The following is a 22,302-nucleotide window of genomic DNA, read 5'->3' on the forward strand; positions in this document are numbered from 1 at the left end:
GCCTGGCTCATCAGCAAACATTTTTACTGTATAAAATAATCTGGCCACCTTTAACCTCTCTGAACCAGCTTATGAAATAAGTTTATGTCTGTTTTATAGTACTCTCATTAATATTTAAAACTAATGACTACTGAAATGTCCTAAGTCAGTTTTTAACCTACAAATTAAATCCAAAACTAGAAACCGCTTGGGCTACAGATAGCCCATCCACCTACCTGTGGCAGGCTCATGTAGCCCTGGCTAGCCTAAAACTTAAGATGACTGAACTTCTGATCTTCCTTCCTCTGCTTTCAAGTACTAGAATTAAAAAAAAAAAGGTGTACAGGTATTTTTGCCTGCATGTTTGTCTGTACACCACATGCCTATGTAGGCCAAGAGGATGTTGGATGTCCCCTGGAACTGGAGTTAGACTGTTGTGAGCCATCAGGTGGGTGCTGAAACTCATCCCATCCTCTGAAAAAGCAGCCATTGCTCTTCATTGCTGAGCCATCGTTCAGCTCCTCCCCTGCTTACATGTACACGCTGTAACATGTACATGTTACATGATATACATGTAAAAGAGAACACCAGCGGAAGGCTGTTCTCAAGAGAGAAAAACATTTAGCTGAGTGAATCTGGGTGGTTTTGTACAGTCTTCACTTTTCGTTTTTACAAAAAAGATTTATTATGTATACAGCATTCTTCCCGCATGTACACCTGCAGGCCAGAAGGCACCAGATCACATTAGGGAAGGTTGTGAGCCACCATGTGGTTGCTGGGAATTGAACTCAGGACCTTTGGAAGAGCACACAGTTCTCTCAACCTCTGAGGCCCAGTCTTTACTTTTCACCTAAATTTATGTATGGCTGTCTCACTGCTTCCTAGCCTACAATAACAAGACAGATTCTAAAAGGAGAATAACCCTGTACTTGACAAAATGACATGCTCATCAGGCATTCGGAGTATCTTCCCTGGGATCTTTCTTTTCTTTGTTTCTTTCTTTCTCTCTCTTCTCTCTTCTCTCTCTCTCTCTCTCTTCCTTCTTTTCTTTTGTCTCCTCCTTGTAGGGCCACCTGCCAGCCTCCTGAGTACCAGAATTAAAGGTGTATACCATACCACTGCCTGGGTTATAACTGGGCTTCTTGATGCCATTTCTGGACTGGTTGTATGTGGTAGGTTTTTTTTTTGTTTTTTGAGATTCATTTATTATATGTAAGTACACTGTAGCTGTCGTCAGATACACCAGAAGAGGACATCCGATCTCATTACAGACACCATGTGGTTGCTGGGATTTGAACTCTGGACCTCTGGAAGAGCAGTCAGTGCTTTTTTTTTTTTTTTTTTTTTTTTTTTTTTTTTTTTTTTGGTTTTTTGGAGACAGGGTTTCTCTGTGTAGCCCTGGCTGTCCTGGAACTCACTCTGTAGACCAGGCTGGCCTCGAACTCAGAAATCCTCCTGCCTTTGCCTTCCAGAGTGCTGGATTTACAGGCATGCACCACCAACACCCGGCGCAGTCAGTGCTCTTAACCGCTGAGCCATCTCTCCGGTCTGAATGTGGTGTTCTTAACTTGGCAACATCTACACAGAAACTAGTAGCACCTGAGACCCTGGCGCTGGAAAAGAGCAAGTTCTCAAGGATTTCCCTTGAGGCCAGGCACAAAGTGTCTTGTGACTAGTGGAGGGCAGAGAGGGCATCAGACCCTTCGAGCTGGAGTTACAGGCAGCAGCATGGTGTGGGCACTGAGAGTAGAATTCAGGTCCTCAGCAAATGTAGCAAGCCATCTCTCAGTACTTTCTGTTTCTAAAGCTCAAGTACAATTTTACTAGAGTTTGAGAGAAAAACAACAGGGCAGGCACACCGTACATCTCTGCAGCTGCCAGGAAGAGGGAGCTGGAGAAGAAAAGAGAAAGAATACCATTTAGTTAAGAAGTACGTGGGCAGGAAAGGAGGGGCTTCAGAGAATGAGGGGGAAGGCCCAGAGTGCCAGGGAAAGCATGCCCAAGTTTTCACCAGTACCCACAGACAGGAGGGAGAGCTCTTCTGAGTCACTGGCAAAAGCAGGCACTGTGAGCGCAGGCTCTGTGAGCGCGGCTTCCCTCAGACCAGGCTCACCATGTAGCCGGCTCAGTCCTGGCTCTTCTGCTCAGCCTCTTAAGTGACAGGGGATTAGAAGTCTGTTCCGCCGCACTGTTCCAGGTTTAGTTTTGCTTAACTATGATGAATGCTATGTGATCTATAGAAATGAACCCCCGAGAGAACTACACATGGTTTTTCACTATTTTGCCCAGATACATAAAAAGCAAAACTGTAACCTTTGTCCTCCAAGGACAAACATAAAATCACCTAACAACAGTATTTTCACAGTGTCATTTTTATTCCCTACTCATACTGTCTAAGTCAGCAGTTCTAAAGCCATGGGTTGAGACCCTCGCAGGGATGGAATACCAATATTTACATTATGATTCATAATGGTACCAGAGTATGAAGTAGCAATGAAATAATTTGTGTTTGGGGCTCACCACAACATGAGGAACTGTATTAAAGGGTTGAGAACTGATGCCCTACGCCCTCATTCCAAGTCCTCTATGAAATGAAAGTTAGACTTTTGTTTCAGTTTGTTTGCATCTCAAGTACTGATTGGCCTGGTGTTCCATCACTGTTGTCTGTCTCTGCTGAGAGTTCCTCACGAATCTGAGCAGATTGATGACAGCAGCTGGCGTCACTCCAGGAATACGACTAGCAGCCCCAATCTAGGAATTAAGAAGACAAAATAACCAAAATGAGTGATGTCAAATCAGATGTCCTCTCCCCACAACCTCTTTATAGGACAGGCTGGCTGTAAAGTAGCTAGATTCTGAGCTGGGGTCAGACAACACTGACTGGGTTACTTTTGAACTCTTGGGCTAAAGAGATCCTCCTTGATTTCAGTCTCCCACATAAGCAGTTAGGACTACAGGCAGATGCCATCACAGCCAGCTACTAAAAATTATCTGAGGGCTGGAGAGATGGTTTAGTACTTAAAGAGTACTTGCTTCTCTTGCGGAGGATGCAGGTTCAGTTCCTGGCACCCACATGGTAGCCACAAGCATCTGGAACTCCAGTTCCAGGGAACTCAATGCCCTCTTTGATTTCCATAAACATTAGGCATGCACATGTTGCCTATACATACATGAGAGTAAAACACTCATAACCATAAAAAAATCTGAATGTGATTAAAAATAAGTTTGCAAAGAGGATAAGGGAAATGAGACATGACTTATGTCTTTAGCTCACAAATTTTAAAATGATATGTGCAAAAACATATTTTTGTTTTGGTATGTTGATTTCTCTGTGTAGCCCTGGAACTCATTCTATAGACCAGGCGGGCCTTGAACTCAGAGGTCTATCTACCTGTCTCAACTGTATGTAAGTACTGGGATTAAAGGCATGTGCTCCCACTGCTTGGCTAGGTCATAAGGAAACTGAACATGCATGTAAGCAAGCATAGCACTTAGAGGCGTCAACGCCAGAAGGACCACAAGTCTGAAGCTTGGTCGCAGAGGGAAACCATGTCAACAAACAAAGCTACTTCCAGGTCTTGGCACACACCTGCAATCCTAGGACTAGGAAGACTGAGGCAGAAAGGACTCAAGGCCAGCCTGGGCTACACAAAACCTCATATCCCCCTCCTCCCTCTTCCCATAATGTTACAAGAGCCTTTTCTTTCCATTAAAAAAATCTGTGGGAGAGCTGGAGAGATGGCCCAGTGATTAAGAGTACTTGTTGCTGCCGGGCAGTGGTGTCGCACGCCTGTAATCCCAGCACTTGGGAGGCAGAGGCAGGCAGATTTCTGAGTTCAAAGCCAGCCTGGTCTACAGAGTGAGTTCCAGGACAGCCAGGAATATACAGAGAAACCCTGTCTCAAAAAACAAAAAAAAAAAAAAAAAAAACAAAAAAAAAAAAAACAAAAAAAAAAAAAAAAGAAAAAGAAAATCCACGGTATAGATGGCAATTAACAAGGATTCACAACTGCCGACATATGAGCACTATGTGGCTCTGGCACGTCCAGCTGTAAATGAGACATCCGTATCAACACTCCTCCCTTCAGAGCACAGGGACTTTTGAGGAAGTGAGGATGGAAGACACTAGGAGAAGGTGACTTACAGCAAACAGTGTTTCAAACACAACATACAAGACAGCTCCAGGTCAAGCCAGACAAAACCCCATCCAGAGTGGGCGGGGGAACACAAAGCCCCACCTCTAGCTTATAATTTAATAATTACAAGAGAGAGAAGGGGGGAAGAATATCTTTTTTTCTTTAAATATAAGAAATACAATTGAATGCTTACACTAAACTGCTTTGCCTCAGTGGCTGCACAATTAGGAGGGGCTGCGTAATAAGGAAAAGAACATTTTGAAACACATACACAGTGAAGAATAAATCACGGGCTGGAGAATTCTAGCTCTCCTCCTCTCCTAGAAGCTTGCAAAATAACTACAGAATCCTAAGAGGGATCCAGGGAATGATCTGAAACCACTAAAATGTATTCTAGTTTAACCTAAAATGATTATGTCACACACACATACACATACATATAAATAAAAAAATACACACACACTAGTGTGCACTAATGCTTTAGGACATGGTTGGGAATTACAGAATAATTGCAATCAAACTAAATCTTCTTTAAATTTTATTTTAATTAATTAATTAATTTATTGCTTGCCTGTATGTCATGCATGCCACAGTGTGTATGTGAAAAGATAACTTGGGGGTGGAGAGATGGCTCAGTGGTTAAGAGCACTGACTGCTCTTCCAGAGGTCCTGAGTTCAAATCCCAGCAACTACATGGTGGCTCACAACCATCTGTAATGAGACCTGACGCCTTTTTCTAGTGTGTCTGAAGACAGCTACAGTGTACTTACAGATAGTAATAAATATTTAAAACAAACAACCAAAAAAACAAAGATAACGAGAGGAAACCCATTTTGTAGTTATCACCATCATCATCATTACTGTATTATTTATGAGGTGTTTTGCCCTCATGTAAGTCTGTGTACCATGTGTGTGCCTGATGCCCACCAAGAGTAGATGAGGGATTTGGATCCCCTCAACTGGAGTCATGGATGGTTGTGAGCCACCATGTGGGTCAGGTCGGTCAGGTCAGGAGGTCAGGTCAGGAGGTCAGGTCAGGCGGTGTCAGCCCTTTCTGGCCTTGCTCAGCACTAGCTTTTTCCCACTGCTCGCTTGCTTACCGTCTGTGGGCGACTCAAGTGTAGCTTCTCTCGAACTTCCTGGGACAAGGACACATCCTTGATTGTTAGATAGTCTAGATCTTGTGGAAGTTGCAAGGCTTCATCTTGCTGGACCTCCTTTATTTCTTGTAGTTGATACAACAATGCTGACTCATAAGTGGCTGGAGAGTAAAATGAGAATTATATTATGATACACATACTAATAACTTGTATTTGTATAACCTTTTACTATTTACAAACAGCTTCTGTATACATCATCTCATTCAATATGACACTTGGAGACAGGTGAAGTAGATAGTCTGTTTTCTTGTTTCGTTTGATACGGACAAAAGAAAACTGTCACTGTCTTCAGACAAACAAGAAGAGGGCATTGGATTCCATTACAGATGGTTGTGAGCCACCATGTGGTTGCTGGGAATTGAACTCAGGACCTCTGGAAGAGCTGTTAGTGCTCTTAACCGCTGAGCCACCTCTCCAGCCCTCTTGTTTCGTTTTGAAACAGAATCTTATGTAGCCCAGGTTAGCCTGAACATCCTGAGGATGACCTTTGAGGAAAAGGAAATTGAAGGTCATCATGCAGATGAATTATTATACAGCCAAGGATGACCTTAAAACGGATTGTCATCCAGCCTGCACTGCAGGGGCAGCACCACCGAAGTCTGCCACCATGCCCAGCACAGCTCACTCTGACTTTGTCTGTACAAATCTTTTTTTTTTAAATGACAAACTTAGGTGTTCTTTTTTTTTTTTTTTTTTTTTTTTTTTGGTTTTTTGAGACAGGGTTTCTCTGTGTAGCCCTGGCTGTCCTGGAACTCACTCTGTAGACCAGGCTGGCCTTGAACACAGAAATCCACCTGCCTCTGCCTCCCAAGTGCTAGGATTACAGGCATGCGCCACCACGCCCGGCTTTTGTTTTTTTTGTTTTTTGTTGTTTTGGGGTTTTTTTGGGTTTTTTGGATTTGGTTTTCTCCGTGTAGCCCTGGCTGTCCTGGAACTCACTCTGTAGACCAGGCTGGCCTCGAACTTAGAAATTCACCTGCCTTTGCCTCTCAAGTGCTGGGATTAAAGGCTTGTGCCACAACCGCTCTGCTGTCTGTACAAATCTTATTTGTAACATTAAATGTTAAGTCCTAAAGAAGGGCTGTTTCTCCAAGAAAATGTTCTCTAAGTTATTTTTACGTGAGGCTGTATGTGCATGTTTATATTTTAGGGTGGTCCCAGGATTAATCCCACCGCCTTACATGCCAGACAAGTAGCCCTACGGCTCAGCCATGCCCCTCCCCCAGCCTATGCCGCCATGGCCCCCACCCCTCCCGTAGCAGTAATTTTTAGGAAGGGGTTTTCTTAGTTCGTAAACATAATTTATGCAATTTAGATAAGGTTTTATTAAGAAGTAATGTTATGGGCTGGAGAGATGATGCGGTGGTTAAGAGCACTGTCTGCTCTTCCAGAGGTCCTGAGTTCAAATCCCAACAACCACATGGTGTCTCACAACTATCTGTAATGAGATCTGACGCCCTCTTCTGGTGTGTATGAAGACAGCTACAGTGTACTTATAATAAATAAATCTTTAAAAAAAATAGAAGTAATGTGTAATATTATGTAATGTTATGAAGAGAGCTTGGCAATTCTTTGTCAAGCATTCTATTCTTAGAAAATTAAAGCCAAATTAAAAAACAAACAAACAGGGCTGGAGAGATGGCTCAGTGGGTAAGAGCACCGACTGCTCTTCCGAAGGTCATGAGTTCAAATCCCAGCACCCACATGGTGGCTCACAACCATTTGTAAAGAGATCTGACACCCTCTTCTGGTGGCTGAAGACAGCTACAGTGTACTTACATATAATAAATAAATAAATCTAAACAAAAACAAAAAACAAAAACAAAAACAAACAAACAACTTGTTTGTAGGTACTAGTAATTAAGCCCAGGCCATTCAGGGAATCATGAGTGCCAAGTGAGGAGACACACTCTACCACGACTACTGAGCTATGGCCTAGCCCCTGTTAGAGTTTTTAGGCTTTGTCTTACTGAGTTGCACCTTTTACACTCCTGCCTCTGCTTCCCAAGCTGGGACAACAGGCCTATGAGAACAGGCCCAGCAAAATCTACCTTAAAATATGAGTTGAGAGGCTGAAGAGAAGACTCAGGGTTTAAGAGTCCACACTACTCCTCCAGAGGAACTGAGTCTGGTTCCTAGCACCCATGTCAGACAGCTCACAACCACCAGTCTTTCCAGTCCCATGGGATCCAGGTCCTTCTCAGTTCCTCAGGCACACACCCTGCACTATTGACTCCAACATTATCAAAAAGTAAAAAACAAAACAAAAAACTTAAGAGGCAGTCCTTGCATCTTGTTCAACAAAGGATAAGCTCTTTTTTCTCCCTCCCTGAGTGCTGGCACCTCCGCCTCCTGCCGGGGATGAACTGTGACCAACTGCCTCATTTTCAGCAAGCCACAGTAAGATGCTTGCTCTCACCACCACGCTTTCCTACCAGGATGGACTTTGTCTCCTCAAGGCAAGAGCCAAACCCACTCACCCCAATGACCAGTGCTCCAGTGGTTCTATGGCCTCTGCATTTATAAACCCATCCTTCTTTCTCAGGCACTTTGTCACAGCAACGACAGAGTAACTATGTTCCTAACAGGGTAGCTGAGACCTTGCATATGGCCAAGGGCATATTTATTTCACCTCTCAAGTATAAATTGCAAAATAGGAAAGATAATAAATCGTAACCCTGCGCTCTGCCTTCAGGACACCTGTCTCGGGGCTGGCGGCATGCAGCTCGGTTGGCAGAGGGCCTGTCTGGCACGGTTTCAGCCCTAAATCCTGCCAAGTTGATAATCAATTTTAATCATTACATTCCAGCATTCCACAAAACCAGGTATGGTGGCATACACCTGCAATCCCAGCACTTAGAAGGGAAAAGGCAAAAGGGCTTAAAAGTTAAAGGTCATCCTCAGCTGCTCAGGAGCGTGGGGCTGGCCTGGGCTGTATCAGATCATGTCTTTAAAAAACAAACAAAAAATACCACCTCCAACAACAACAAAAAACAAACATAAAAACCACTGGAGAGTGGATGTGAACACTTGCTGCAGTTGGAGGCCAGCCTGGTCTACAGAGTGAGTTCCAGGACGGCCAGGGCTACACAGAGAAACCCTGTCTCGGAAACCCAAAGGGAAACAGCGAGCACTTGCTCTTGTGTTTCACACAGGTCAGGCGCTCACCACAGAAGTCTGAATCTCTAACTCTAGAGGACTGGATATCCTCTTCAGCCCTCCATGAGCACCTGCATACATGTGCATGCACAGGCAGACACAAACACATAAATGTACATAAAAATAAAATAAAAAAATTAAAAGAAATTTGTCGGGGCTGGAGAGATGGCTCAGCATTAGATGAGCACTGACTGCTCTTCCAAAGGTCATGAGTTCAAAACACAGCAGCCACATGATAGCTTACAACCATCTGTAATGAAATCTGATGCCCTCTTCTGGAGGGTCTGAACATAGCAACAGTGTACTTACATATAATAATAAATCTTTAAAAAAAAAAAAAGAAAAGAAATTTGTCAGGTTGGGGAGATTCAAGTAGCAACTTGAAATTACCCATATATATTGTACTTTAATCCCATGTGGTTTCTTTTAAATCTCAAGTGGTTGCTAGAATTTTTATAAGCGCTAGCTTTTTTTCCCATTAACTTATTTACCTTACATCCTAATCACAGCCCCCCATCCTTACCCGCCAGCAGTAGCCTTTAAAGAGCCAGGGACAACTACTCCATAGCTGAATGGTTGCCTATGACCAGGATAAACACTTTTGGATTACGCTAACTGAACTAAGGAAAGTTGCACACCGACTGACTTTAAAATCTGTCATCTGAGCGGCTGTTTCCAGTGCTACACCCTAATATCTAAAGTGTTCAAGAGAGAGGCCATAATGGTGAAATAAGTCTGAATCCTTCTTATATGTTGTCATTCGTTGTACTGGGTGACTTGAGTTTTAAGATTTCACAAGTTATTTTGAATCGTGTGTGCGCGCGTGTGTGTGTTTGTGTGTGTGCATACACTGTAGGAGCCTGTGGAGGCCAGAAGACTCGGATCCCTAGAGCTGCAGTTACAGGTGGTTGTGAAGCACCTGCTGTGGCTGGTGGGAACTGAACCCTGATCCTCTGGAAGCTCAGCACACGCTTTTAGCATGGCTACTGAGCCTTCTTTCCAGTTCCATCTGGGTTATTTTTTAAGTTAAATTTAACTTTTTAGTATTGGGTCATTTGGGAAAATGTTTCTAGAACTTCTGGTAGGTTTCTCTTAGTTGCTACGGCTTTATCAATGACACAGGCAATGGCCGGCAACATGGCATCACTCTGTCCACAGCCAAAGCCCAGTTAGCTGCTCTCTCTGCTCTCTCTGCGGAACTGGAACTGAAAGAGAACACCAGCGCTGGAGGAACGCACCACTCCCACCACCCTGCTGCTCCCAAGGAGGAACCCTTTTCTGTATAAACAGCACGCAGCTTCCCTCACCATTCCCATAACCACCCAGCTCTGCACTCCTCATTGTGTAGCTGCCAGCTGGAGGACAAACCCACGAGCGTGCAGAGCCTATACCATCCTCAGCATCATCACCCTGCTCAGCAGACACCGGCTCAGGGTGGGTCTACTGCTCGCTCAGTCTGCACACTGGGAAGGGGTAACGCCACCCAAGGAAGACGACTCTCCTCACCTTCTATTTTCAGTCTCCTGGCGAGCTCTCTACATGCAGTGTACTTCTTCAAGGGCCCAGGAACCACATTGGCTAGTGACTCCATGTCCACCTCTTCATACTTAAGAATGTCCAGCGCACTGCCGGTGTAAAAAGTTTTATCAACCTAAGGATCCATGCCTGTAAACCAAATTCAGACCAAAATCCCTTGGAATATACTAAACATTAGATTAAAAGGGACTCTCAATTTTTTTCTAAGTATAGTGAGCAAATGTAGTAGCATCTGGCCAGGTGTGGTAGCACACAACTTGAGCCTAGCACTTAAGAGGTAGAGGCAGAAGGATCTCTGTAAATTCAAGGCCAGCTTGGTCTTTAAAATAAAATAACAAATAATAATGAGTAAAAAGTGAAATATCCACAGAGAAGGTCATCCAAGAATAAACAAGTCATTTTCTCTGTGCCTGCTAATGCATGCCTATGGCCCTAGCAGCTGAGAGAAGAGGCAGGAGCACCAGGAGTGGGTCACATGAAACTCAGCTCAACACCCCCCACCCGCAAGAACTCAGCTGTGTGAGCACTTGGCTTCCTAACAGCAGCATGCTGCCTGTGACTTCTCATCACCACAACTGTGGTGGTAATTATATCATAGTTATGGTGTTATGAGACTGCTGCCCTCCTCCTTGGAGTCTTAGGAAGGAGGCATCCTTTTGTGTGCTAGGGTTCAGATATCCTTCGTATCCCTCAAAGGGTATGCTCTGGAAGGAAGTACGGTCTCCATTGTCACACTGGTGAGGCTCACACTTTAAGATAAAGGACTAGGTCTCTGTTCTTCAGAAGAGGCTATGCTACCGTTATGAAGTTAGTGCTCATGCTAGTGAGTTCTTGTCAGAACAAGCTTGACACCTACATTTCTGGCTTCCTACATTTCTAAATGGTTTCTAAAGAGCAGCACATGCTCGTACTGAAGAGACAGCTCTCTAGTCCTTTATGGATTATTTTAAATAAATGGACTCCTGCTGCTGTGAAGAAACTGGCCATAACACCCTCAGCAGAGGTCAGAGAGAGGAAGCTGCCTAACTTTGGAAGTTTCAGTATCTAAGTTGGTATCCAGATAAACATTTTTTTTAAAAAAAATAAGATATGTAGCCTTGGGTGTTTTATTATAAAATAAAACTGATTAATAGAACCAGTAAACAAAAATATTGACTGCAATAGTGAAAGTGTTAGTGTCCCCATTAATATGCTGGGTCCTAATAACCCAAGTACTATTATTAAGAGGCAAGGGCAGCCATAGGATTAGTGCTCTGAAAGCAGCCCTGTCTGCCCCTTCTGCCGTGAAAGGATGCAGCCAGAGGCCCAAGAGCATAAAGTGACTGTCAGCCATGGAGCAAGTCTGGGCCACCCCACGCCCAAAATGAATTAGTTAGGACATAGCAAAAACTGAAAGCAACACAACACCTATAAGAGCCACCCCAGAAAACAGGGCTTACAAGAGGGAGACTATCAGCACCATCATGATATGCACAGTGTCCCTCTAAAGTCCAAAGGATTACTGATTTGTACCCTGCTGGCTCCCTTCTATCTAAATCACATTGTTTGTCTGTTTGTTTTCCAAACAGGGATTAAAAATAAAAAAAAAAATCAATGGTGAAACACACACATTTATATTACTCAAGGTCCTCAGAACTTTATGTCCCAGTACCTGGAGCTAGGGCAGGGGGATCAGGGGTACCTGCTCATCCTAAGCTATTGAGGAAACATAGGGCTGGTTTATATTATATAAGGTGCAGATGCATGTGAGTGTACACACACACACACACACACACACACACACACCTCCCTTGTTTCTGGAACAAAAGTGTTTTCTAAAGTGTCCTTTAGATTCAGAGGCCACATAACTAAACCTAAGGAAACAAAATCTCAAATGTGACATGATCCTTCAAAAAAAATATAGAATATATAACACTGAAAATACAAAAAAGATTTAAAATACTATGTTTTTTAAATTAAACAACTTTCCTTGCTGTAGAGCATGTATTAGGTGGGACCATTTTCAAGGCAAGCTAAGAAAATGGGTCCCTGTATTTCTTTTGGTTCGAAGCCTCTAAATCTGAGGAAAATCAAAAGAATTCAATGGGAGCCACAAATAAATTGTACATGTACAAAAAATTAAGAATTGAGCTGGAGAGATGGTTCAGGACACTGGCTTCTATTCCCGAGGAGGATCTGGTTTGCTTCCCAGCACCCACAGGATAGCGCATAGCCATCTGTAACTCTAGTTCCACGGGATCTGACACCTTCTTCTGGTTCCCTAGGCACCAAGCATGCATACAGTACATGTATATACATATAGGGAACACCTACACACACACACACACACACTTTATAATCAAACATAAATATATTTATTAAGATTTTTTTTTTTTTTTGGCTAGGTATGGTAGTACATGCTACTACCCAGCGCTTGGGAGGCAGAGAATAGAGAATTCAAGGTCTCACTCATGCTAAGCCTGCATTCTACCATCAAGCTACATGCCTAGCCATACACATTTTATTTTCTTTTTAAATTTATTTTTCAAGACAGGGTCTTACGAGCTCAGGTTAGACCCCGCTTTGTTATACAGCTACAGCAGGACAGACCTGAAACTTCTGATGCCTATCCCCACCTCCCCACTGCCAAAATTAATGTCATACATGGTCACATACTTATACATATAGTGTAGATGAATTACACTAGAAGCTGATGAAAAGCTAAGAGCAAGCTGTGTTCATTTAAAATGTGTAGGTGGGGCCTACATATTATATCGCTACAACATCTCATTTTTCTGTAAAGACTAAGAAAAGTCTACAATGAAAATCATACCTGACAGGAAGGCTTCTATTAATACTTATAGGAGTTTGTGGAATTAACTTTTTCCACTTGGAGCTTGAGAACTTAATGGATTTCAACACAGAAATACCTTCTTCTAAAGATGACTTCATCCACAAAGCTCTTTCATATCGCTGTGAGGACACACAGCCAGCTTCCTTATGGGCTTGGAAATGAAGAGGGAGAAAGAAGTTTTAAAGAACATTAGAGCACAGTGCGTGGCAGCACACACACCTGTAAGTGCTAAGAGGAAGGGGAAGACTGCACGGGGCAAATTCAAGGCTACAGGCTACACACAGAGACCTTGTCTCCACAGCTCCCATCAACACCCAATTTCCAAGGCTGTATGCAGTGGTCACCTACTACTTGATAGGTGTGGTCAAGAAGAACAGGAATTCCAAGTCATTTTAGGCCACACTGTAAGAAATCCTGTCTCAAAACAACTATACAAACCAATAAAACCCCAAAGTAGTGAAATACATTAAAAGTTACCTCGGAATGTGAGCCGGGCATCTGCATTATCTGGGCGCAGTGACAAACGGAACTCCACTCTGCTAGTGAACATTCGGTACGGTTCGCTGGTGCCCAGGGTGGTGAGGTCATCAATCAAGACTCCTATATAGCCTTCTGTTCGACTCACAACAAACGGTGGTTTTCGACTGACTCTTAGACTGGCATTGATTCCAGCTATCACCCCCTAGAAGAGGACTGAAATGTTTAAGAGGCCATTATGAACTGAACGAATAGCTATTCTACTCAGCACGCTATCCCGGAAAAACCCACAGAGGTGTAAGAGCTGGACGTGGTGGCACACGCCTTTAGTCCCAGCGCTCAGGAGGCTGAGGCAGGTGGATCCTGAATTCTAAGCCAGCTAGGTCCACAAAGTAAGTTCCAGGACAGTCAGGGCTACACAGAAAAATCCTGTCTTAAAAAAGAAAAACAAACACATAGGGTAGAAGAAAGCAGGTTTGTAAGGATTTTAAGAAAGGGAAATGTGATCCACACTCAGAAACAGAACGTGTTCGTGTGCTATGATTCAGTCCTCCATGGATTGCGGTAGAGGGGTGTGAATTGGTCTCTGGCTTTTTTACATGTGCAAACATATAATTTATCATTGTGCTTAGTTATTATAGATGAACTACTTGAGAAGGATTAGGAGGTGTGGCCTTGTTGGAATAGTTGTATCACTGGGGGCTTTGAAGTTTCAAAAGCCCAAGGCAGCCCAGTCTCTCTTTCTTTCTGCTGCCTAGATGTAGATGTAGGAGTCCAGATGTAGAAGTCTCAGACCCTCCTCCAGCACCACCATGTCTGCCCGTTTGACAATCAACTAAGCCTCTGAAACTGTAAGCAAGCTCCAATTAAATGCTTTCATATATATATATGTGTGTATGTGTGTGTGTATATGTATATATATGTATGTATGTATGTGTGTGTGTATGTATTCACATACACACATACATACATGCACACACACACACAGTGTCTCTTCATAGCAGTGGAACAGTGGCCAGCTAAGACAGTGGTAAAGATTATGGGAAGTTAGAATGATCTCATAAGATGCTGCCTCAAAAGCACAAGGACCTTAAATTCGATCCTAAATACCGTCATGAGAAGCTGAGCACAGTGGTACAAGGCTGTAACCTCAGCACTGACGAGGCAGAGGCAGGTCACTGAAACTCACTGGTTAGTCACTTTAGCTTAACTGGTGAGCTCCAATGAGAGATTCTGTCTTAAAATGTAAGGTAGAGGGGTTGGAGAGGTAGTTGAAGAGCTTCAGCATGTGTACTGCTCTTGCCAAGGCCCCAAGTTTGGTTTGCTGTACCCATGCCGGGCAGCTCAGTGCCCTGTAACCCCAGCTCGAGGGCACCCCTCTTCTGACATCTACAGTATGATGCCCATACCACCATGCCATACATGACTAAAATAAAAAAAAGAAGGCAGCTAGAGAACTGACTCTAAAGCAGGAAAGGGTATCACTGCTTTTCTAGAGGCCTTGGATTTGATCCCTGGCATCCACATGGTGGCTCATAATCATCTGTATCTCTAGTTCCAGGGAATCTAAGACCATGTTCTGGCCTCCACAGGCACCAGGCACACACACGGTATACAGACAAACATGGGGACATAACACCCACACACATAAAATAATATAAAATAAGGTGAGGAACACTAGAGAAAAGCATCTAATGCTAATCTCTGACCTCAACATGCACAAATGCACACACACAACACGGAAAGCCAGAATAGTAATATCAATATGATCATTTTCAGGTATCTTTAAAGAATTGAATGGTCTTTTTTATACTTTAGAAACAATTCCATATTTTCACAACATGCTAGCATATCTAGGGACTCAAACTAGCTCTAAGTTCTTTCAGAATCATCTCCCACAAGCTGGACAACATGGCACACGTGCCCACAATCCTAGCGCTAGGGAGGTGAAGCAGGAGATCAGCAGTTTGAGCCAGGAGTGGTGGTGCATGCCTTTGATCTGAGCAGTATGAAGGTGGGACTGAATTTTCAAGGTCAGCCTTGGCTATATGGCAAGTTTGAGGCCAGTCTGGGCTACATGAGTCCCTATCTGAAAAACAAAACAAAAGATGAGTCTGGGTTACACAGCAAGACCTTGTTTCAAAGCAAAACAAGTATATACAACTATCTTCACTTAGCCTGAAATACTGTTGTATGCAAGATCTGTATAATTAACACAACAGACAATAAGAAATGAACACTAATAAAATGGCCTTCTGTTTATAGAACCATCTGAGTAAACTCTTAGCTGGAATTGGGTGGGCATGGTGGCTTACACCACTAAACTGAGCACTTGGGAGGCAGAGGCAGGGAGGGAGATCTCTGGGTTTCAAACAGGCCTGGTTTACACAGTGAGCTTCATCGCCAAGACTACACAGAGAGACCCAGTCCTAAGCAAAACAAAACAAAACAAAAAATCTCACCTGAGCTGCAGCTTCCTCATAGCCAGTGGTCCCATTTATCTGTCCAGCAAAGAACAGCCGCTGAACCAGATGTGTCTCAAGGGAAGGACTGATCTGACGAGGATCTAAATAATCATACTGAACACCATAGCCTGACCAAAGAACAAGAGCACAAGGTCACAACAGCTGCATGTGGCTCAAGGAGGGAATTCAAAGCAGATCAGACCACATCAGATGTATAGACGCCCCATCTATTATATATATTTTGACACAGGGTCTTTCTATGTAGCCACACACTGCCTCCAAGGTGTTTTAGCTTCCCGAGTACTAGGATTACAGATGTATGTCCCCCCATGTCCAGCCTGGGCTACGTCTATGGAGTGTTAAGCAACAAGACCGCCCACTGCTTACACTGAAGAGCATCCAGGGCCCTTTTTACCTGGATGAACCAGTTTCGCTCTTTCCAAGCCTCTGATGCATGTTATCATTTTCTCCTGTAACTCAGCTGGTAGAGTAACAGATAACCCTTGTGGGTAGATGAGATCAGAATCCATTCCTTCAGGCTCCAACCAGACCTGATGTAGACGGTTTGGAAAACGTAAAACCTTTGATTCAATAGAGGGACAGTATCTAGAATGAGACATTGGAATTTAAAGTAAATTCGATGACAGAAATCGTTTCCCGCCTTCCTCAAAGCGACTAAGCACCCCGTTCTGTCCTTACCGGGGTCCTCTTGTAGTCTCCTTAACATGGCTGTTCAGGTGAAGGTTCTCCAGGACAATCTCATCCACTCTGGGGTTGGTGTGAGTCAAGTAGCAGGGCAGCTGGTCCTCCGGCTAGAAGACAGCAGCAGGGACACTGCAGACGCACCTGCTTGTCTGTTTGAGACAGGGCCCCACGTAGCCTAACTGGCCTTGGGCTCTCTGGAGAGAAGCTCTGGTTCTCTTGCCCGAGCCCCTGGCTGCTGTGACTGAATGTGGGCCATTGCTCCTTTACTTACTGAGCTGCGTCTTATTCAAATGAACCCTACACAATACTGACTTCCTTTAACTCATATCAAGTTTATACACAATTAAATGTTCCTGCTAAAAATAAACACACATCCCAACAGGGGAACCTAAACATAAGAAGTTTCTAAATCTAATTATCACTTTCTGGGAAAAAAATGGTATGGGCAATAATCAGACAAATTAGGATATGGGAAGCTCTAGGATGGAAAATGACTTAACTTCTTTAATACAAAAATACAGGAGACAGGGGCAACACATAAAACAGCCTGTAGTAGCATGTGTAAACCTCTCTCTTAGTCATTTTTAAAATAGTTTAAAATAAAACTACTGCAAGAAACACACCCAAGGGATGATGATGTGGGGCAATTTGAGTTTCCATAGTGGAAGGAGACTGTACCTGTCTTCAGACACCAGAGGAGTCGTCAGATCTCATTACAGATGGTTGTGAGTCACCATATGGTTGCTGGGATTTGATCTCAGGATCTTTGGAAGAGCAGTTATTGCTCTTACCCACTGAGCCATTTCTCCAGCCCCCAACAGTGTCTTATCTTAGCAATAGAAAAGTAACTAAGGTAGTAGACAAAGTTATATAGAAGCAATGGAACTTAAGAATGTATAGGAAAAGACCCAATTGCTAAATTAACTAACAGATACAGAAGTAAAAACAAAGAAAAGGTTTAAAATGACAGCACAAGGAGAGGAGAAAGGCAGACGACAGTTAGGATATGTCCTGCTGTGAAAAGCCAGCATGGGCCATCAGACGAGGTTTGTGTAACTGTCTTACCTTGAGCCACACACTGTCACTGAGAAAGCTGAATGGTATGGACGGATTATCTGGTGTGTGCTTGTTGAGAATGTCGAAATTAATGGACTCTTTAGCAAGTCGGGGTGGAGTTCCAGTCTTCAGTCTTCCTACCATAAACCCCAACCTCTCCAGAGTCTGAGCCAACCCTACGGAGGGCTGATCCCCCAAACGCCCTGCAGGATGCATCTCCAGTCCAATTATGATCATGCCTCTCAGAAACGTCCCAGTAGTCAGAATTACACTCTCTGCATAAATTGTACTTCCATCTGCTAAATGATTAAAACGAAACAAAACAAAACAGTAAAATATTTTTCTCATTATTACCACAGAAGAAAATAGAATGTAAGTACTTTATATCAGCATTCCAGAGCCAGCCAGTGCTGGTGCACACCTTTAGTCCCACGGCTCAAGAAGTAGAGACAGATGAATATCTGTGAGTTTGAGGCCAACATGGTCTACAGAGTGAGTTCTACAACAGCCAGGGCTATACAGAGAGACTATATCTAAACAAAACAAACAAAAAACAAAAAACAAAAAAACCCTCAACACCCTCCACCCCCTGCAAAAAATTACAGAAAAACTTCCTGTCTCTAGAAATTTGAAATATTTTGTAGTTTCTTTTTCTTCTTCTTCTTTTCTTCTTCTTTCTTCTTCCTTCTTCTTCTTTTTTTTTTTTTTTTTTTTTGAGACAGGGTTTCTCTGTATAGTCCTGGCTCTCCTGGAGCTCACTCTGTAGACCAGGCTGGCCTCGAACTCAGAAATCCACCTGTTTCTGCCTTCCAGAGTTGCTGGGATTATAGGCATGCGCCACCACCGCCTGGGTTTGTAGTTACTTTTAAAAACTTTATTAAAGTATGAACAAATTTATTTTTCATCAATAAGTATGTATGTGTATTTTATTATTTATTTATTTATTTAATTTTTGACATAGGATCTCTCTATGTAGCTCTGGCTAGTCTGGAATTCACAAAGATCCACTTGCCTCTGCCTCCTGAGCGCTGGGATTAACGTTTTCCACTACCACTGCCTAGCAATAAAATACAATTTTCAATATAAATTGTTTATTAAAGTATTAATAAACAAAAACCAGTACATATTTATGATGTATATCATGGTGTTATAGGTCCACCTTGTATGAGTCCCATAATCCTACTTAGAAAAATCTCCAGAAATTTGAAAATTTTTGTAGCTATTTTATGGTTGTGAGCCCAGCCTTTAACGTCTGAGCCATTTCTCCAACCCTGTAGCTATTTTTAAAAACGTTATTAAAGTATGACACTGTATTATCAACTATAGTTGATACTTTTCTACACATTACATTTCTAAAAGCATCCAACTTGGAACTTTATTTAGCACTCAAGACAAAGAATTTCAAACGAACAAGAAACCTATAAGTAGGCCACAGTGCTCGGGGTCTGTGACCTCAGCACTGGAAAGATAAGTGTGGAAGACACCTGATGCTGACCCACTGCACACATGCGCACACACACCCTAGGATGGCTCTACGTTATGAATCTCCAGAATCTAAGAAGTGTGGCAGGAGAACATGATGCTCCTAAAAATCACACAGGCATGCTATACTTGGTGAGGGTTCATTCAAAATGAAGTGATTTTAGAATTTCGTCTAAACATGACATAATTTCTTCTCTCTTTTGAAATTGTCAGAAACTTAAGCAGATGGATTTGTGTGAATTCGAGGCCAGCCTTGATTACACAGGAAGCCCCCCCCCCCCCAAAAAAAAAGTTTAATCTAGTTCTGAATGCTAGATAGTAGCTGGGAGAATCGTAACTAACTGAGAGAGGGAAGAGAAGAAACTAGTAAGACTGAAGTAGTTCTTCCTTGCAAAGGGTCAGAATTTGGAGAACGGGAAATACTGAGGCTGAGGAACTGTGCTGATTTTAGGTCAAACTAACACTGGTGAGAGTATTCTGAGAGGCAGGCACCACAATCGGGAAACTGTCTCCATAAGACTGGGCTGTAGCCAAGCCTGCAGAACACTTTCTTAATTAGTTATTAATGTGGGAGGGCCCAGCCTATTGTGGGTGGGGCCATGCCTGAGCTTGCGGTCCTGGGTTCTATGAGAAAGCAGGATGAGCAAGCCAGGAAGCAGCACCCCTCTGTGGTCTCTGCATCAGCTCCTGCCTCCAGGTTCCGGCCCACTTTGAATTCCCGCCTTGGCTTTCCTCGGTGGACTGTGATTCAGGAAACAGCCCTTTCCTCCCCAACCTGCCTTTCATCACGGTGTTTTATCACAGCAACACTAACCTTAAATAAGACAGGAAAGGAGGGGTGGGTGATGTAGTTTAGTTTGCCTAACATGTAAGCTGTGGGCTCAATCCCTAGTACTACACAAGTTAGACATGATGGCAGGGGCCTATAATCCCAGCACTGAGGCGAGGAGGCAGATGAATCTGAAGCTGGAAGTCACTCTTGGCTGAACTGTGAGTTTGAGGACAGCCCAGGATACATGGGGGGCGGGGGTGTGGATATATACTTAGAGTGGATATATACTTATGACAGAAAAGGCTGGATAAAAGACACAAATTGCCCAGGAGTCTTACACTAAAACAGTATTAATGAGCCTAGAATCTGAGATTCATGACGATCAAAATGAAGAGACACAGGATCATTTACATAATACTCTTATTCAGGCACCGAAAACCAGAATTTCCTGGAAGAGCAAAAACATCTCCATCTCTTCTCTAAAGTTAGTTTCTCACAGAGTTTGATGTGCGGGTCTTAGCACTAGTAGCCAGTACATACCCAGGACAACACCTCTGACCCTGGACTTCCCAGGATATCCAGGCTCTGGGTCTGCAAGAACTAGATCTTCCACAGCTCCCTCCTGGACAGTGAGCAGGGGCATACTCAGGATTTCTTTCTGTCAAGAGAGAATGCCAGTTGAAAGAGCAGTTGGAGAAGCCCACAGTCCTCCTGGCCTCACCTGCTCTCTCACCTGCATGTTCTGTTTGTAAAGTTTCCGGTCAATTTGTGCTCTCAGTCCCCACACAGCAGGGCCCTTACGCCGGTTTAGTACTTTGTAATGTATACCAGACTGGTCACAGACCCGAGAACACAAGCCATCCAAGGCATCTACTTCTCTCATCAAATGCCCCTTTCCGATGCCACCAAAGGAAGGATTACAGGACATCTGACCTAAAGAAAATGGACACGATCGTAATAAATGAGTTCTTTGTACATGTTATTTAATAAAGAGTGCTCGTAAAGCGTAAAGGTAATCAGATCTCAAAAAAGCAAAAAAAAAAAAAATTAAAATAAAAAGAGGTAATCAGATAATCAGACCCATTTACAAAAACAAAACAACACACTCTCCTCTAACTTGAAAGACAGGAGGAATTAGCAGAAAACAAGTGACTCATTCCTGTTCTCTGCATTCCTGTGGACTCAACCTTCTAAGTCAAAGTTACCTTTCTTCCCTGAAGCCAAGGAATACTTGATACTGTACCAAATTCCTTAATCACTTTGGTCAGGCATGATGGGGTACACCTTTAATCCCAGCACTCAGGAGGCTGAGACAGATGGATCACTGTGATTTCCGAGCCAGCTTGGTCTACACAGTCAGTTCCAGACCAGTCAAGAACTGAGGACACACACCTTCCAACCCCCAATATCAAAAAACAAACAATTATAACCGCCCGAATCATTTCATTTCAAATCAGGATTGCTTTCATTAAGCTCATTTGTGAGAGTCATTAGTAGGCCTCTGTAATGTTTTTAGATGTTGGCAGAACGTAGGTTTTGCACTACTGTGTATATTGTTTAAAAGAATTTAAGTCTGTGTGAAGTGACAAGGGCACTATGTTTAATGAAACACTGCTCGCCAGATCCAAGAAGCCTGATAAACCTAATCAATGTTCTTCAAGTGATCAGTGGATAAAGAAAATGAGGGGAGGAAGCCGGCGGCGCGCGATCAGTCCTCTGCTCTCACCGCGGACACCCACCCCTCTCGTCCCCGCAGCCCTGCCCGCAGAGTCCGCGCCGCGCGCCACCCCTGCGCCCCAGGCCGGCCGCGGCCGCGCGGCTCCTCACCGATCGTGTCCACCCGGTGTGTGAGCAGCAGAGTCCGCGAGCCACAGCGAGCCGCGGCGGCGGCGGCCTCGGTCCCCGCGTGCCCTCCTCCGATAACTACCACGTCGAAGTGCGGGCTGCAGGGAGCCGCACTGTCGCTGCAGAGGCGACGCAAAGGCAGCCGTCTACCGAGGGACGCTGCGGCCCAGCGGCCACAGTCTCGGAGAAGGAACATGCCGAGGGAAGTTAGAGACGCCCGGAACTGTCAGGCGAGTAGAAGCCGGCCGGGCGCCGCCATCTTGCCCGCGTCAGAGCGTAGTGCGCCTGCGTCCAGGGACGCCTCTGATTGGCTCTTTGGAGCTATGCGCTGCTGCAGTGTGCGTGTTCTTTCTCGGGTACCTCAGGCGTAGCAGGGAATTCTATTTTTGAGGTTAGGTTTTTCAGGTGAACTAGTCTTTATCGCCATGTTTCCAACTATGAAAAATAAACATAATCAGTTCGCCTTAAAATCTTCTGAGAGGTTCATCAACTAAGGCAATCCGGGTTCTAATCTCATGTTGAAGTCCATCTGGGTCTATGGGAATATCATGTCTCCAAATCAAACCTCCAAATCAAACCTTTTAGACAATTATTTCATGTGTATGTTTGTTTTGCCTATGCGTGTGTGTGGTGAGTTTGCGTGTGTGTGCACGCGCCACGACCTAGCCTGTTCTCGCAAAACTCTGTAGAGGGCATC

At 43.8% G+C, this 22,302-nt stretch overlaps 1 protein-coding gene across 2 annotated transcripts; it reads right to left on the reverse strand.

Annotated features, from left to right (window-relative positions):
- Positions 1-1,156: 1,156 nt before the first annotated feature.
- Positions 1,157-21,881, reverse strand: Mto1 (mitochondrial tRNA translation optimization 1). Of its 2 annotated transcripts, XR_007978756.1 has the most exons (13): positions 21,588-21,881; positions 20,494-20,693; positions 20,301-20,418; positions 17,516-17,805; positions 16,445-16,557; positions 16,161-16,351; positions 15,743-15,873; positions 13,281-13,485; positions 12,783-12,954; positions 9,941-10,059; positions 5,216-5,376; positions 2,500-2,730; positions 1,157-1,870 (listed from the first exon to the last, which is right to left on the reverse strand). XR_007978756.1 is itself a non-coding variant. In XM_052187761.1 (12 exons), the coding sequence occupies exons 1-12, from the start codon at positions 21,799-21,801 to the stop codon at positions 2,578-2,580; spliced, it is 2,067 nt and encodes a 688-aa protein (XP_052043721.1). In that variant the 5' UTR covers positions 21,802-21,881; the 3' UTR covers positions 1,899-2,577. The 2 variants fall into 2 exon arrangements, 1 of the variants encoding a protein (XP_052043721.1); XM_052187761.1 differs by lacking the exon at positions 1,157-1,870 and having other exon boundaries at positions 1,899-2,730.
- Between the last annotated feature and the right edge of the window lie 421 nt (positions 21,882-22,302).

This window comes from Apodemus sylvaticus, chromosome 7 (genome assembly GCF_947179515.1).
Source record: "Apodemus sylvaticus chromosome 7, mApoSyl1.1, whole genome shotgun sequence".
Classification (NCBI taxonomy): Eukaryota; Metazoa; Chordata; class Mammalia; order Rodentia; family Muridae; genus Apodemus; species Apodemus sylvaticus.